Genomic DNA, 17,281 nt, shown 5'->3' with positions numbered 1-17,281 from the left:
AGCAACTTCATATGTTCACTGTTTTTCTGGAGAGCTTCATCTTTTATGGTGTTTCAGAGATGCTGGGGAGGGATGCCCGTGTACCTCTGCTGTCCCTTTTGCCAGGGCTGATGGCTGCCCAGTGGTGACATGAGCCAGCACACTGGGGCTCAATGCCTGGGAAAGCCCAAGGACTGTTCAGCCTATCCCTCACTCAATGTTTGCATTTCTTGAAGCTGCCACTCCCCCCGTCACTTAAACAAACAGAGTGATAAATTGTAATCTAAACACATACCCTCAGACCCCTAAGCAAACACTGACTTCAATATTGTTGAGTTTGGTGATGGGATGGCCTGTTTTCATTTAAAATAGTTCAGATTCTTTCATGCCAATTCTTTCTGTAGAAACAAGCTACTTGTGCATCTAATGCCTATAGGTTTGTTTTCAGGCTCCCCGACTCTCTTTTCCTATGGATGTTTCTTTCACCCATCCCAAAGATGAGAGGTTCTGGCCCTAGATCCCAGCATTATTATTTCAATCCCATTCCCTGTTTTCTGGAAATGATGCTAGTCTTCAGTCACTCTTGCTCCTTTTCCTTAGTCCCAAAATCAGCATAGCTCGCTCATCTGCAAAATAGCAAATTCTAGAGATCTAGGAAGTTGCATAATTTTAGCCACAAAGCAACACACACACAACTTGTGTAAACTTAGAGCAAAATGACTGTACATAAGTTCTTACTATGGCTAGGAAGAATATGGATATTTAAGATGCATTTTGTTCCTCCAGCTTTGCTCAGGATGCTCAGTTTTGTCCAGGGAGTAGAAAACTTGCACTCTGGGTTTTTTGCTATTCTTGCCCTCTGCACAAGATGTGTGGAAACTACATCCTGAGTTCTCTGGTTTCCTCTTTTTATTTGTGCTTCAAGCTTCCTCCTCAGCTGTCTGGAACCTTATCTGAGTACAAATGCCAGCCTGGGCCTCCCTCCGGGGCTGCTCTCTTTTTTCCTCATTTTGTTTTCTTATGGAAATGACTGTGACAAAGAATCTGCTGTTGCCTTCTGCTCTTGTGTACCGCAGGCAGAGGTTTGCCCGAAGGCAGGAGGATCAGCAGACAGAACCAAACTGCTCCAGCAAACCTGGATGTGATCTGACCCTCTGTGGAAGGGGAACTCTGCATCTCATGTCACATGAGGCTGCAAAGGCCACTCTTCCCTTGGGGCTGTGACAGAGGATGGGGAAAGTCTCCTCACTCTCTCTTGCACCTAAACCGAAAGGCTGCAGGAGATGCAATGCCACCATTCCCTGATCTTGCAGCTGTGGAATGCCACTCACAGGTGTACCAGTCCATCAGTTAGAGGAGATCATCCTACTACAGAGCACAGAAGTCTGTTCCCCGTGGCTCTGTGAATGACCTGGGTATTTTTGGGTGTAGTAGACCATCACTGTTCACAGCAATTCCTCCCCACGGGGCCTTCACGTTCCAGGTAACACCTTCCTCTCGTGTGAAAACACTGCTGTGTGCTTCATGGTCACTGACTGATCATGTATCATCCTTCCCCATAGAAGTTTCATGTGTCTCAGTTTGAAGGTGAACTTTCCTAAGGGAAAAAAATAAACAAAAGCCTGTCACTGGCAGACTGCTATAAAAAAAGCTTATTGTGGTTTGTCAGGTGCATTTAAAGGACTTGAAATACACAGCTCTGGGTATCCTAAGATCTGTTTAACATGGTGTGAAATCATATCTATTTTTCTCTGAGGGGAGCTTGTACATCTCTTCCACTTGTTAAATTTGGACTTCTCAGCTCATAGGTGAGCTCAGCTGACAGAATTTATTGAATTTCTGCCTGTAGAGACATCATGTCTAACCTAGCATTTGAAAAATCAGTCATAAATTCCAGCTATTTTTTAAAACTACTGTTCAGTTTCGTTAATTTATTCAATGTATGGAATTTTTGTATATATTTGATTTATTTCCTGTGATGATACTCTGCCAGCAAGTATTCTTTAGGGAAGTCAGTGTGTAAGCTGGTAGATAAGGACTCATACTTTTTCCAAGGTTTTGGTTTTGGTTTTATCTTACTGATACATCTGTGCAGTTGATATTTATTACAGTGAATACTTTTAAATTTTCATTTATTAAATAAGCATTGAATCAACAGCACTCCTATTTTTAAAAAAAAACCTGATGTTCAAGGTGACCAACAAAATTACTTCTGCCATGACAAACCATCTAAATATGTTGCTGACTTATCACTGGAAGTAAGATCAGTTCTCTCTTGCACTTCCCAAGCCAATTTTACTCATTAAGATGACACTCAGTGTCTACCTTCATCTCATGAAACATTCCTCCTTGAGCTTTTGAACCAGCAGTGACATCACTAATCACACTAATCACTAAAACCTAAATTATCACAGAATGACCCGGTTGGAAGAGACCTTTAAGATCATCAAGTCCAACTCATGCCCTAACACCTCAACTAAAGCATGACACAGAGTGCCACATCCAATCTTGTTTTGAACACATCCAGGGGTGGTGACACCACCACCTCCCTGGGCAGGTCATTCCAGAACTTTATCACTCATCCCATGAAAAGCTTTTTCCCAATATCCAATCTATATTTCCCTTGGTGCAGCTTGAGACTGTGTCCTCTGGTTCTGTCAGCTGCTGCCTGGTGAAAGAGACCAACCCCCACCTGACTACAACCATCTCTCAGGAAGTTGTAGAGAGTGATAAGGTCATGTAAATTGTTTTATTTCACTGATCCTTATTTTCCTGTTCCCAAGAAGATTAGAAATGGGAGTGTTGCCCTACCAGCTGGAGTAATACAGGCCAGGTCAATGTTTGTTTGTGAAGGAGAAGGAACTGATCATTGTTTATGGTGGGCTGCAGTAACAAAAGGGATTTGAAACCCCATGTCCAGAAGTCATTCTCCAGCTCCTAGCACCAGGATCCTGCTTTTGCTCTCTCTTCTAGGGGTAAGAACTCTGGAAGCCGGTGGTAGGCGCAGAGCTGGATGGCGCCCAGCTGCAGAGAGAAGGAAAAGGGGGCAGCTCTGAGAGGGGAGCAGGCTCTGGCACAGGCAGGGCAGCACCTGGCTGCACGTTCTGGTGGCCTGTGCTCCAGGTGACCAGTAGGGAAGAGGCTGGGAAGCTGATATCCACTTCTCTGAAAAGAAAGTGAAAGAGCCAGGTTGGTTTACAACTTCCTTTGCACTGGGAGGCTGACAGCTCTGTAGACAGTAGTGTGGAGACACTTGTGGTTCCTGGAATGGGACTGAATGTCACAAGCTATGGAGAACAGTTGCTGGGACCCCTCCAGCACTACCCTGTATTTCTTGTTTGTGGTGACTCAGGATTAAAAGGCAGTGGAGGGTAGGATCCCTTCACGCCCTCCAGGCAAGAAGTCTAAAATTGGCTCTTTCACAAAGTTTCCCAGGAGATGCAGGCAGCGGTGTGAGTTCATTCTATGGGACAGGCAGGTGCAGGAAATTACTTTTCAGTAGTTATTGCAACTTTATCTCCTTTCATTATTTGGTTGAGGTTTTTTCCTGTGGGCTGGACCTCAGATCTAGAAACAAGGAAGGTGATCTCTTCTCTGGACACTGCCTTTTCAGTACCTCGCTGGTGTGGAGGGTATCTTCTCAGTCTCGTGCGACTTAAGAAAAAACAAAAGCCACAAAAAAACCCTACTCTAACAGAATACTTTCTCTCCGTAGCCACGATGCCCATCTGCCCCCCGAGGCAGGGATGCAGTCCAGCCCCAGCGCCCCGGTTCCCCCGGGCAGCGCCGGGCACGCACCGCTGCCCCGGCCGTGCGGGACCCTCCGGCCCGGAGGAGAAGTCCGGGGCGCTGGTAACGTGGCAGCTCTGAGGCGATCCGTGCTCTGAGAAAAACGGGAGGTCAGCCTGCAAGTTACACGGATTGAGTCATGTAGAGTTAAACTAACCCCTCCCACAGCTATGGACCACTAAAGCGCCCGTTTTCATGAGCACCTCTCACTAAGGCAGCTCGGAGCCGGCAGAGGCTGAGAGAGGAAGGAGGGGGGAGCGCGGGAGGAGGGAGCGAGCACCGGCACTGATGGACGAGCCAAAGGGTAAGGACAGAAGCGAGCCGAAGGCAGCCCTCGTCCCCGGCGAGGGGCGCGGGGCTCGGCGGGAGCCCCCGGAGCCGCTGCATCCCGCGGCCGGCGCTCGGGGGAGGCTGTGCATATTCATGAGGAGCTCTCCTTCGGGATGTGCCAGTCAGGCGGGAGCTGCGGCTGCGGCATCCCCGAGCGGCGCGTCCCTCCCTCCGCGCCCGCGGAGCGCTGCCGGCGGTGGGCGAGGGCTCCGCGGCGGGGGCTTGCCGGGGTGGGCGCAGCCTTGCCGCAGTCCGCCCCCGGCTGACATCATCTTCCAGCCCCGGGACTCCCGGTCGCTCCTGGAGGGACAATGCCGAGTTGTGCCGGGGAGCCCGGGCGGGGGGCCGCGGCTGCTGGGGGAGCCGGCGGTGGCTGCGGGCCGGCGGTGCCCGGGCGGTGCGGGCGGGAGCGGGAGCTCGGCGCCGGCGGCTCCGGGAGTTTGTCCGCGGCAGTGCCGGATTCCCTCCCGCGGCAGTGCGGGGATCCCTCCCGCGGCAGTGCGGGGCTCTCCTCCCGGGGCAGTGTTGGGGATCCCCTCCCGCGGCAGTGCGGGGATCCCTCCCGCGGCAGTGCGGGGATCCCTCCCGGGGCAGTGTTGGGGATCCCCTCCCGCGGCAGTGCGGGGATCCCTCCCGCGGCAGTGCGGGGATCCCTCCCGGGGCAGTGTTGGGGATCCCCTCCCCCGGCAGTGCGGGGATCCCTCCCGGGGCAGTGTTGGGGATCCCTCCCGGGGCAGTGCGGGGCTCCCTCCCGGGGCAGTGTTGGGGATCCCTCCCGCGGCAGTGCGGGGCTCCCTCCCGGGGCAGTGTTGGGGATCCCTCCCCCGGCAGTGCGGGGCTCCCTCCCGGGGCAGTGCGGGGATCCCTCCCGGGGCAGTGTTGGGGATCCCTCCGGGGGCAGTGCGGGGCTCCCTCCCCGGCGGGCAGCAGCCCCGCCCCGTCCCGGCTGCCGCCGGCGCTGTCCCCGGGACGGCGCCGCGCTCCAAGGGCGAAGGGGGCTGGGAGGGCAGAGCACAAACTCGGTGAAGCGTTGGCTGTCAGGAGACCTCGGTGGGAACCGAACAATGGCTCGGGGGGTGGGAGCAGCGCGGTGCTGGCTGCGAGGGTCTCTCGGTGCTCGGAAGAGGAGGATTCCCCACCCGGCAGCCTGGCAGCCCTCTGGCCTTAAGTGCGGTCCTGAGGAGCGGGGCAGGGAGCCGGCAGTAGCTGCAGATGCTTATTGCAGCGTGATTTTTCTACAAGATGCATGTCTTGTACTTGGCTTTGCCTTTTATAATCGGCTGACACGGTGCACGTAGCAGCACTAGTCACAACGTTTGGCAGAAACATTTCCTAGTTTAGTATCAGCTTTTTTCTATCTGGGTGCCTTACCCTCTGTTTACAGCGCCTTCTTCTGCAACACGGTCCGTCTTTCCGTGCTGCTGACAGCACTGCGCTCCGTGCGGGGCTTTCAAACACAGGGCAGGAACTCGGACAAATTCACAAGAGGCAGTAAACAGGAAAAATATTTGGGCAGATAGTTTCTTGTTCAGTACCAGGTGGAAGTCTCTCATTCATCATTGTTATGACAACGGGGAAACAAAATGTGATTTCTTTTTTCCCCCTAGAATAAATAAAATGTTAAACTGGACCTTTCCAATGTTTTATCTTCATAGAATGTGATAAATGCATTTGAGGGGAAGGAGCATTTTCTCAGTCTGACAAGCATCAAAATTTAAAGCAAAGACTGGCAGAAGGAGAAGGTTAGCTCATTAGTTTATGCAGTCATGAGTGAAGCTGGAAATATTTGGAGATAATTTGCCTCTGTTGAGGAGGGAGATAAGAATAGCTTTGAAACCAGTCTTTTAAAAGTTTTATTCCAAAAATGAAATACAATGCTTGAACAGAAATGTCTTTTCTAGTGGATGAGGAATCACAGGGAAGAAACTTGGATAATGAGAACTGATTTAGGAAAAACGACCACATATGCCTTCTTTTAGAAAGAGGAATTTTAAAGAGACAGAAGGAAACTAATGGAAACTGACAGTGCTGAAGCCAATTGCAGATGAGGCAACGATGGTTCTGTAACAGGCTGACCTGCAGAGCATGCAAGTATTGCAAGACCCCATAGAAAATTAGTGCAATAAATAGCATGGAATTGCATTTCATCTGTGTGGGGCAAGAAAACACCACACTGTTTCTGAGAATGCCTCTCACAGTATCTTTTCCAGCAGTCAATGTGCTCAACATGGGGCAGTCTGGGACAGGTGGTATTCATCAAGTAGTAGGAAGGTTCCACCTTGAAATGAGGCACAAATGCAGACCAAGGGCACATCCTGTCATCAGAAAGGAATTATTAAGAATTAAGTGTTTCAGTAAGACACCTGTTTCCTGTGAGCCATGTCCACAGGGACTGCGATAAGTGCCTTTGGAACACTACTCTTCAGTGTTAGGAAGCTTGTTTTTAAACACTGATACCGTCAGCTCTGCTTTGAAATTGGCTAAAATGGCCAAAAAATAAATTCTGTTTAGGATGTTACATAGCAACAGGTTATATCATTGATCACTGAATACTTTCTTGGGCAGAAAGCACGACAACCTTAAAAATACATGTTACTGGAAGATGCATGGGTGTGCTTCAGTCTGGCAAGAGCATGACACTGATCTCATGTAGACAGCAGTGAAAAGAAATAAACCTTAATACATTTATCTATTTTAACATAAAAGGCACTCATGTAGTAACTCTGATTTGGAGGTCTCTATATACACAGAGATTAATTAGTCACTGTCTGATGACTGCTCTCTATAGATCATTCCAGCATGGAACTGTAATAAAGCAAAATCTGACAGGGAAAAAAAAGTAAAGGAATGTGAATGGAAAAATCAAAAGTTTAAAGAAGACATATTGAGCAGCACATCAAAACCAAGAATGAATATTACTTTGATTTGTTCATTCAAGCTGTGAAGTTAAAACAAGTAAATAAAAGGAAAAACAAGTAAATTTAAAGGAAATGGAGAAAGAGGAAGTGGAGAACATCTGATGGAAAACATAGACTCTGAATTAGGGAAGATTATTTAGAGAAAGTAAAGATGTCAGGGGAAAATCTAAAATCTAAATTAGGGCCAGGCACAATTCAAAGGAGGCATTTAGTATGCCTTAGGAACAAAATAATGTGTATAGATCAATTGTAAGATCATTATGGAGGTGGACAGGGAAAGATTTTAATGACAATGCCGGACAAAACCAGAAAAGTGTTGGCTAAATACTTTTCCAAAACTGGAGGAGGAGAGGAGGAAATTAATTCTGATATGAAGGAATATTTCAGGGATGTTCATGGAAGTAGTTTGTTTTGTAGATTAATGTTTTGGGGTCAATTAATTTTAACAACAATTTGAAATGAAATGTGCCTAGTACTTACTGAGAAGATCTATAAGCAATAATGTTGATTTTCAGCAAGCTGGAGCACTATGGATATCCCTGACAATGGGAAGAATGCTATTGTTCACCCAATATCCCAGCAGTGTGATGGTGGATATTCTGGAGAGCTACTGCCAATATAGCCTGACATTAGTCCTACATAAATTACTGGATAGATCTCCTCAGTAACCAAGTGTTAATGGCTAGTTTGATTATATTCTTTTGGTTTTGTAAAGAATAAAACTTATCAAAGTAACTTTCAGAATAATATTGTAGAAGTGGGTAACGCTGTCAAAATGGATAATGGAATGAATACATGGAAAAGGAAATTACTCATCCCAGACAGAAGCAAACTTATGAGTTCATGTGGCCCCCTCAAGTGAGCAGATATCCCCATCCTGCATCCTAGATGGAGATGGTCCCACTTACAAGAGTCTGCAGCAAGAACTTCAATGAATATGTTTCTTTTGGTTTTGAAACTTGGCTGGAGAATGCACTTAAAAGAAGGAGTGGTGGAAGTATTTCAAGCACTGGTAGATCTTTTAATCTGTCTTTACTTTCTTGAAGGCTCTTTTGTTTACACAGTAAGTCAGCTGACTTAAAAAAATAGCTGTCACACAAGCCTGGTGTGATTCCCATTCGGAAAAAATACAGGCTGTATTTTGTCTTATGCATGTGAACACTCATTGAAGTTCTAGGGAAAAAAATAAGTATTCTTAAAAGCTGAGTGGCTTCTGAGTAAATCTGGGCTGTGAGTTAAGGGACTTCCAAAGCCTGACTCTCTGGATAGTTTAGAACCACCACACAAAAGGGGAACTGGAAGAACTGAATTCCCTGGCTGGCATTTGACAGCCATGGTCTGGATTATAAATGTAGGGCTGGGAAGGCACTGGTCCTTTATTTTCCAACTAATTATTTGCACTTGTTTTATTTTCCAGAGGGAAAAAATGTGGTTGAAAAGATTAAATATGAATACCTTCCATGTTTAAACTTCTTCACAATAGATACACTTCCAATGTTGTTCTGATTGCAAAAGTCTCCCTATGACTCTCTAGCAAAGAATGAACCAATGGATTAAGACCTGGGTAACAATAGACCTTAAAAATAGTTATCAAAGGAAATAATCATGAAACAGCTGTGTTTTCAGAGGTATTCTGCAAGAGGCCTGATGGCATTAGACATTTCCAATAATGATCTAAAAAGCATAAAATCATTGCTGATTTGCAGATGGAGTTTGTCAATGCTAGGAGGACCAGTACAAATACCAATTAAGTCAGAGGAAAAAGTCTAAAGACGCCAAGAGTGGTTGGAAAGATAAAGAGCAAATAAAAGGCTTTAAGCCAAGCCTGTAAAAGCACAGCTAATGTGACTTTGTGAGGAAAATTGGTCATTCAAACACTGAATAGACCGGAAAGATTTCCAGACAACATTGTTCAGAAAAAAATGTGTAGAGGTGTGTGGCATGTATGTATATGTCTATAAATATAAATATATATATATATGTCTGGAACAGCCATAACTAAGAGGTTTTGGGTTCTTCATTACCATGGAGGGAGAAGGTTGTCCTCTAGTCAACCTTATTGTGGCCACTGCAATCTGTTTGCCCTTTGACTTGTAATTACCAGAAACATACAGAATACCCTTCAGAAATTTCTGGAGGAGAAAGAATAAATTTAAGAGGCTGAACACCTGAAAAACAAAGTGTTACAGAAGCTATAATAATTTATAATCTTTTTGGTTTTACCTAAGTTGCAAAACTGGCATCATGTGGTGCAGAAGTATCATGCTTAGCTACATTCCTTCTTTTCCTAAGACATCTTTCCACCTGTGGGTTTGAGAGCAGCAGGAAATGAAATTTTTTGATTAATACCCTCTGGGCAGGTATTTTATACCTTCTTACTAGCCCAGTGCCCAATAACAGTATTCCATAGAGCTGGATGTGTTTGGAAGTGTGTTGAGACAGGAGCTGAGTTCTCAGCTTAGAAATCATCTGTTCAAGGTGGTTAAGACTTGGTTAGAGACAGAAGTGTTTGGGCTGAACTTTAGGATGAAGTAGGTGATGCTGAAATTACTTTGGAGGGCCACCTCCTAAGGGATTAGTATTGCTTGAGACTGATCAAATTTAAATTGTAAAATCTTGGATCATGTTCACAAGAGAGGCAACCCAATTGGTTTTCTGAAAGCCAAGTTAGATGTGGATTACTTATAAAACTCTATTATTATTTTGTTATCTAGGTTTGAGAACTGGCTTTAAGTTTCAGCTCATTGGAAACCTCCCTCTGAGTAGAACTGAAGGTTTGTGGCAGGCATTTCCATCAGTCTCTTAGTCACAGAGCTGTTGACAGAATGCTCACAATGGAGAACAGCAGAGCCTAAGGGTGAACTTCTACTTTTTATCATTTCATATTAATCTTGCTGCTGAAAGAGAAAAGGCACCTGTCCTTGTTTCTGGCCTTGTTCTTTTTATTCTGTGATAACTTTCAGTTTGTCCAACTTGAAAGTCAACACTGGCCCAAGTGAGAGAACAGAAGGAAGATAAGGGTAAAAGTCACTTTCATGAAAGTTATTGGGAAGTGCAGGAGGAAAATCTTCACTGCAACACAAGGAGAGACACGACACAAGCCCTGTGCTCTGAAACATTGCATTAGCAGTACAAATTAAGAAAAGGGGAAAAGTGTGAGAGACCAGATGGAAGAGAACAGAGTAAGCTAAGTGCACACTGAACAAATTCATCCGCTCACATCATCTCATGCACTCACTGCCCCCAAATGTGGAAAATGCTGCAAGGATCTGTTTCCAAGCCTGCTCTTTGTCCTTGTCCCTCTGTCCCTAGTGCTGCACTGGCTGTTCACACTCAAGGGTGATGCAGGCAGTGTAATGGTCAGTGCTGTCACTGTCCTGTGAGTGCTTAGCCACCACCAGCAATGCCACAAGTCTGCCTGATGTGGTTCTTGTCTGAAACATTTGGGGCCCATATTTGTCCATTCCAGCTTTCAGTGAAGGATTTGCAGAGCCACTTCACTGTCTTCCTTTACATTGCTTTTCAAACTCCCCTTGTGCTGTCAACACAGGGATTAAGTTTCTAGTATGAGGAGCCACACACCCGTCAGTCTGACCTGTGCTGTTCTGTGCTCCCTGGTGACCTTCACCTAGCTGAATACTACATCTCTTCTGAATAAAAAGTACCCCTTACAGGGTTACTGTCTGATTTACAGGTTGGGACTTGCACCTTTAAGCAAATGTTTTTATGTTGCTTAAGTAGAAGTTAAAGGCTCTTAGTTTGATTTATATTCTCTCCTTTGATTTGTATTCTCCTCCTGAGAATCTTGGCCCTGATCACAAATCATGGTGAGTGCCAGAGCATTCTTGATGGAGAGGATGCAAAGAAAAAGGACCTATTTTTACAAAGGAATGAGATTCAGTTTGTTTTTTTATTAACTGTCTGCAACCTCTCAGCCAAAGCTCAAACCATCCCTGGCCTTTGAGCTCTGTGTGCTGACTGGAAAAGGTGAGTCAGCAGCTCAGGACTCAGAAACCACTTCAGCCTCTCAGCTGGTTCACAGCACTGTCACAATCTGCTTGTGGGCTCCCGAGGCAGAGGAGACACAGGAGGGGCTGGTTCAGCTGCTGTGGTTTCTAAGGTTCACCACAAGTCCCGCTGCAGCCGGGGGCAGGGGAGGCAGCAGCATCTCCACCTTCCTCCCTGGGCTCAGCAAGAAGGGGTAGACTCCTCCAAGAGTGAGAGATGGAGGGAATTTGGAGTCCCTTCAGTACAGCTGATGGATGGAAACATCCAGAGTGCATGGCAGGGCCCAGAGAGCAGGTGTGCAGGGGGAGGAAAGGTGGAGCTGCTTTGTGGAGGGTGGGTTTGGTGGTGGGGACAGGTAATGGAATGGGATTTGCTCCTCTGCTGAGTACTGTCCCTCCCTGCTCTTTGCCAGAATGGGAGTGGGCAGGTCCTGCCAGGGAGAACATCTGCTCTTTGCCACAATCAGCCCCTAGCTGCTGGCTCCAGATTCTTTCAGGAAATGTACTGGAAATCTGCAATTTTGTCTTGAATTGAATGTGCCAAACAAGTTGATCTAAAGCTTCTATATATTTAGTCTCACTTCACTGAAATAATGTAGGAAGCTTATTGTTTGTCAGCTTTGTTTGAGACTGCAGTAAACATGAACACAGTGGAAGCCAAAAAGAACTTTATTCTGGTCAATCTAGTGGTCAGGCTCTTGTTTACAATACTTAGAAATACTGCTGTGGCCAAAAGCATGAAAACCATACAGGAAAGAAGAAAAGAATGCTCCAGCCTGGTTCTTTAGAATTTATTCTGTCATTAACTAAAGAGAATTACGATCATATTTGAAAGGTGGAACTATGGCATAAGACAGAGGTAGGATAGTCCCTTTTTGTGGCAGAGCAAACAGAGCAGTTAAGCAAACTGTGAAACTAAACCCCTGCACTTCATCTTTAAAATAGTGGTTTACAATAGAACCTGGCCCCATGCTATGCACTCCTTGTTAAAGACAGTCATTTCACTGTTGCTTTTTAGGTTACAAAGCCTGTCTCAGCTACAGAGACCAGTAATTTCTCTACCAATTTAAGAATCTTCAGTCCTGTGGCCGCTTGGCACCTAAGAATGTTAACTGGATCCCATAGGCCTTGCTGGGAATAGATGTCCTTCTGTAAACAGGGATTTGGAAAACTTCCTTTGCCTCTCTGTTTCTCAGGAGATTGTAACAATAAATTTACACATCTTGGGAATTTTTGGTATGGTGTAGCAGTTAGTCTTGAGTTTATTGGCATCTTTATAATGTAGTAATGAATTCTTTTAACTGCTGGTTTCTCCTTCCTCCATCCCTGAAGTCTGCACGAAGAAGACACAGGGAATGCCTTCATTCCTCCATGGGACCCTGATGCCTTTGTTACCCTTTTCCATCCTGTTTCTTCTAACCTAAATGACATTTTCAATTTCTATTCCCTGTTTTTAAAGTTGTAGCAGAACTGCAGAGAAATTGTAGCATGAGTCATGTGCATACTTTACTGGACCATTAATCTCCAAATTGCTGTTAGTCTGGCAGAGCATCAGAGAATATATCAAAATGATGAAAGATGAATTTAAGAGTAGCTGTAATCGAAGTGTGCTGCTCTTTCCCTGGACCTTGGGAATTCTGCTTTTTTGCAGGAGAGTGTGTGCTGCAAGCCCTGGTCCATGAGAGCTACCCAGACAAGTGGGTGGGATGGTCCACAGGGCAGAGCACTGGTATGTCTGCTGCTCTCTCATGCTTTTTCATCAACCAGGGCAATAAGGCTAATGGTGCTGACTTCTGTAAACTGCTTGGCAATGTATGAGTGAAAAGCACTGTGTCAAATTTAAGTGTTATGAGTTGTTATTAGGGAAAGGCTGACAATACTCCAGCATTACCTGCTTTGTATTAATTTCCTGTATGATGTGGGCAGACAGCACTGCTGAGAGCTGGAGTCAGCTGTGGGAGCCAAGGGGAGCCTGGCAATATTGGGAAAGTAGTGAGAGAGTCCTGGCCTTGTTTAGTGTCTATGTTCTGGGAGAAGGCTGGACTCATAGAAATGTGACATGGGAAAATGTGAGTGCAAAAAGCCTCCCTGTGGGTGCTGGAGTTCTGCTTTGGGATAACTGCAGCTGTCCTGTCTCACAGGAGCTTTATGGGAGAAACTGAGGTTAATGCCAGCCTTGTCCTGCAAGCCTGGATATAGGAGCAGTACCAGGTCTTGGTGACACTGGTGACAATGGTCTCACCCTGTACTGTCACAGGCAGCTGCTCTGCAGGTGACAGGCTGAAAACAGCTCCAGCTCTAACATTGCTGCTGAGATCTTGGTTGAAAACTGTTTTAAATCCTCAGTGGTGAGCCTGGTACTGACACCCAGGGACAGGCTTCAGTGTTGCTCTGCAGGATTTCAGCATCCTCTGACTTCCCTAGGACTGCCACTGCTGCTGTGCTCGTGCTGTGCCACAAGCTCTGAGCAGGAGACCTGCCTGCATCTGAGCAGCAGAACTGCATGGTAACCACAGCAGCCCTAAAACCTACTTCCTTTGCTGCTGTCATAACCTAACCAAAGCAAGGAGACCCTGTCCCAGCTGCAAACACACCATTCACAAGGTAGGCATGCAGCTGGAGGTGCAGGAATACTCCAGCTGGCCTGGAGGAAATGTGAATGGAAATAGGTGTGTGTGAGAGAGAAGAAACAACAGATCAAGGAATAACAGAATGGTCTGTATTGATAAGCAAGGACCTAACTGACTGCACTAAAATTGGGTGAGTGCTGAAAATGTGTTTGCAACAAGGGCTGCCTGTGCCCTGATAAGCCTCACATGGATGGCGTGTCAGGAAAAGGCCTGGGTGCTGATAATGTGCAGACTAGTCCTTGGGGAACAAAACTGCTCAAATAACTGAGGGATCACAGTAAACTCACAACACATCCTCTGTGCAAGTTGTCCTCCTCTCAGGGGAAGCACATAGACAGTGGGAGCTAAGGTACCCAAAATGAGGGGGGAGGAAAGGCACCGAGCAGCCACCTGTTCTAGATAAAAGGGCTTTCCAGGAAAAAGGATCACCCTGTGGTAACCATTAACTCCTGAAGATGGCAAAAGACCTGCTCAAGAATTTGTAGCTTGTCACTGAAGAGGAACCCAAGAGGTGCAGTGAGGATTTGGCACTTGGTACACTGGGTCTCATCTCACAGAGGATCCCACTGGAGCACCTCAGCCAGCTTGGTGCCTGTGAGTACAGAGGGAGTGAGGAAGAGTGAGTGTGAAAATGGGACCAATGGATTTTTCAAAACTAACATCGTCTTCCTGTTTTGTAAGGTCATGTGCTGTTGCTGCATTAATTTGCTGTATCATAGCTACATTAAAAACTTCTCCATTCTTAAACAAAGCTTTCACATCTTTTTTCATTTATAACTGCTAAGACCATCAGAGTTTAAGGAGATTTTGTTTTGGTGTGATCAGTGTAGCAAAAATATAATCAGGCCTAAGATGAGCTGTAAGAGGCTCTAAGGGCTGAAAAATACTGGATAAAAATATCAGACAAAACAGCACAGAGGGGCTGGAAGGGGGGGAGGGCAAGGAAAATTCTCAGATGCTTTCAGTGATGGCAAGTGCAAAACTGAAACTACTCCCAAGCACTTTGACTTCACTGTTCCCACCCAAAGCAAGTCGACTTCCCACATGCCTGCGTAGAAGATAGGCAGGTCATGGCCCAGGAAGAGACCCACTGCTGAGAGTCCTCTGAATAACACTGCTGTGGGAGCCCAGCCAGTTCATAAATGGATTCAAGACTAGGGTTCCCACATCTTCTCTGAGGAGACAGCCCCAAAGTTACTGTACAGCTCCTATTTCTCCTTCAGCTGCTAGCTTTCATTTCTGTCCTTCACGTCTCTTTAAGTGAGCCCCATCTCTCTGGGATCAAATCCTGCTTTCAATTAGTGTTGTTTGCCTTATGAGCATCTGAAGTTTGAGTTATTTTTCTCTTGTTTGTCTTTTTCTGAGTTTAATTGTTTCCTGTATAAGATGGTGGTTTCCATAGATACCTTGGACATCATTTATCACTCCTTCCTGGACATAGAGCTCCTCCCAATGATTTACACAACAATTTGCCATATCTGCTTGAGACCTTGGTTTCTTCATCCATATCACTGCTATCCTGAGCATTTTAACACTGTTGTTCTAACATGTCATCTTGATAAGCTGCCGTGTTCTCTTTGCACAGCTTTCAATCCACATGATGGAACTCTTGTCCAGCCAGTTTTAAATTCAAACATGGGACATTGCGTGTCTGTTTCAGGATTTTGTCCTGATAATTGTTGGAAACTTTAGCTCAGCTTTTCTCTGCTATGGGTAACTGTTAAACAGAACAGTGTTTTGTTATTTTTGTTCCCCTCCCCCCGCCCCCTTGAGAAATGTTATCAAAGAACAAAGTCTGGCAAAGTATTCAGGGTTGGTATGCTCCTAAATGAGAGCTGAGATAGCAATGACGTTGTTCTTTCAGACAGCTCTAGCGTGAGTTTTCTCCCCTTATCCTGTCTCCACCTTGTCCTGGAGGAAAGCATTTGTCCTGGATTGCAGAGTTAGATGCTAATGTGAGTCACTGCTTGGAATTTAGTGGTGAGAAATCAGAGCACTATCAGCCTCCCCAAATCCTAACAGAAACAAAGAAAAATCTGGACATGGTGTAAGTTAGTGCTCTCTTGGGTGTATTTTGCTCTTATCAGGCTATTCAATGCACAAGTGGGGCTGCTCTGCTGATTCAGCATCACAAGAAATGATGCCAGGGCAGCTCCAGGCCACACTTAAGGAATTACAAAGGAGACCATTAGAGTCACAAGTTTTCTCTTTAGCTGATTTATAAATGGATTTGTTTTCTTTCTTGCTCATTTGTCCTAGAGCTGTTAATAAATAACCTTTTCAATGTCCCTGCTCCTGCAGGAGATGTGAGAAAAATATGTGCTCATGTGAACTTGCTGCAAGCTCTGCAGCTGGGCTGGAGATCCTGTGGCTGGAAGGTTGGCTCTGGCCTGAGCTTGGTACCTCCCATCCCCAGCCAGAGGGAGAATGGTGCTGAAAGAGGCTGGGAAGCACGGAGGCTCCAGGGGAGCAGCAGACCTGCAGCTCCTTTTTGCATGGGCCAGGGTTTCTGGACAGAAGGGTGGCCTGCTGTGACTGTCCCCCTGCTCCTGTGCTGCCTTATCCAGAACATCTCGTGTTTGTATTTTGAAATATTTGAGGCAAGAATAGTGGGGAGAGGGAAGATTAATGGAGATACACAAATTGAAGGCCAAACTATGGCTTGATTATAAATGGGTTTCTTTCCCTGAGCCTAATTCTTCTTTCAGGATTCACTGCACATCCCAGTAATAAGTAATCTGAACTTTAGAGATTAATAGCACCCTGTGCCAGCCCATTCATCCAGCAAAACTCCTTTGCTGTTTTGTTACATGTCAGCATGAGGCTCCAGCCTTTTCACAGTGCTCCTCTGACCACGAAAATTTGGATTCATGTTTACCTTATTACCTTTGTAGCTTCCAAGAAGTATTTCTTCTCTTACGCTCAGGAAATTTGTCAAGGTCTGTGCCCCGCAATAGCCTCTGATCCTATGTTCCTTACCATTGGTTGTCACTAAAAATACCACAGGGTAATTTGTTTCCTGCTATTTGAAATGGAAATTGTAGCAGCATGAGGAACAGAGAATTATATTCATGCCAAATATCATGAGCTGAATTCTCCTCATGGTTTGTGGGAATCCTAGTTATTAAAGCTGACCTCTGAGAAATCAGTATATTTTTCCACATGGCCTAGGCAGTGGATGTGCTCCTCAGCAAGAAAAAGAAACTATTCCAGCTGTCTTTTGTCCTGTGTTCTGCAATGAGGAATGGAGATTGCAGTGCTGACAGCTGAAGGTAAAGGGGTGAGTTGGGAAGGGTTTAAGCATAGTGCTATCTTTTTTCATGCATGCAGCCCTAACCCTGGCCTGCTGAAAGAGGGGAGCGGGGCTGCTGCCCTGCCTGAATAGCAAGGGGTCTTTGCTGCTTCTGCTGGGATTAGTCGCAAAGGGAAGGTGCCTACAGTGTTCTCTGCTGCAAATGGATGCTATGCATGTTAAGGGAGGAAAAACTCACTGGGTACCTTATAGGACTGAGAAATGCTCTTCTAAGACAACAAACAGATGTGCTGGAAATCACAATACCAAGGGGTGGCACAACCTGGGTATAGGCAAAATCCTAGGCACAGTTAGGCACTGCAGCATGTGGGACTG

The 17,281-nt window shown here is 45.9% G+C and overlaps 1 protein-coding gene across 1 annotated transcript in view; it reads left to right on the top strand.

The window, feature by feature from the left end:
• Positions 1-3,954: 3,954 nt before the first annotated feature.
• The window catches only part of ENTPD1 (ectonucleoside triphosphate diphosphohydrolase 1), a 30,912-nt gene continuing 17,585 nt past the window's right edge, over positions 3,955-17,281 (top strand). The window contains exon 1 of the mRNA XM_054277069.1: positions 3,955-4,072. Coding sequence (XP_054133044.1) covers positions 4,057-4,072 — 16 coding nt within the window. The 5' untranslated portion in view covers positions 3,955-4,056. The remainder of the gene's footprint in view (positions 4,073-17,281) is intronic.

Source organism: Melozone crissalis, unplaced genomic scaffold, assembly GCF_028551555.1.
Source record: "Melozone crissalis strain CALT ecotype California unplaced genomic scaffold, PUWL_Pcris_2 ptg000019l_1, whole genome shotgun sequence".
NCBI classification, from domain to species: domain Eukaryota; kingdom Metazoa; phylum Chordata; class Aves; order Passeriformes; family Passerellidae; genus Melozone; species Melozone crissalis.
This window is presented reverse-complemented; position numbering and strand designations above follow the sequence as displayed.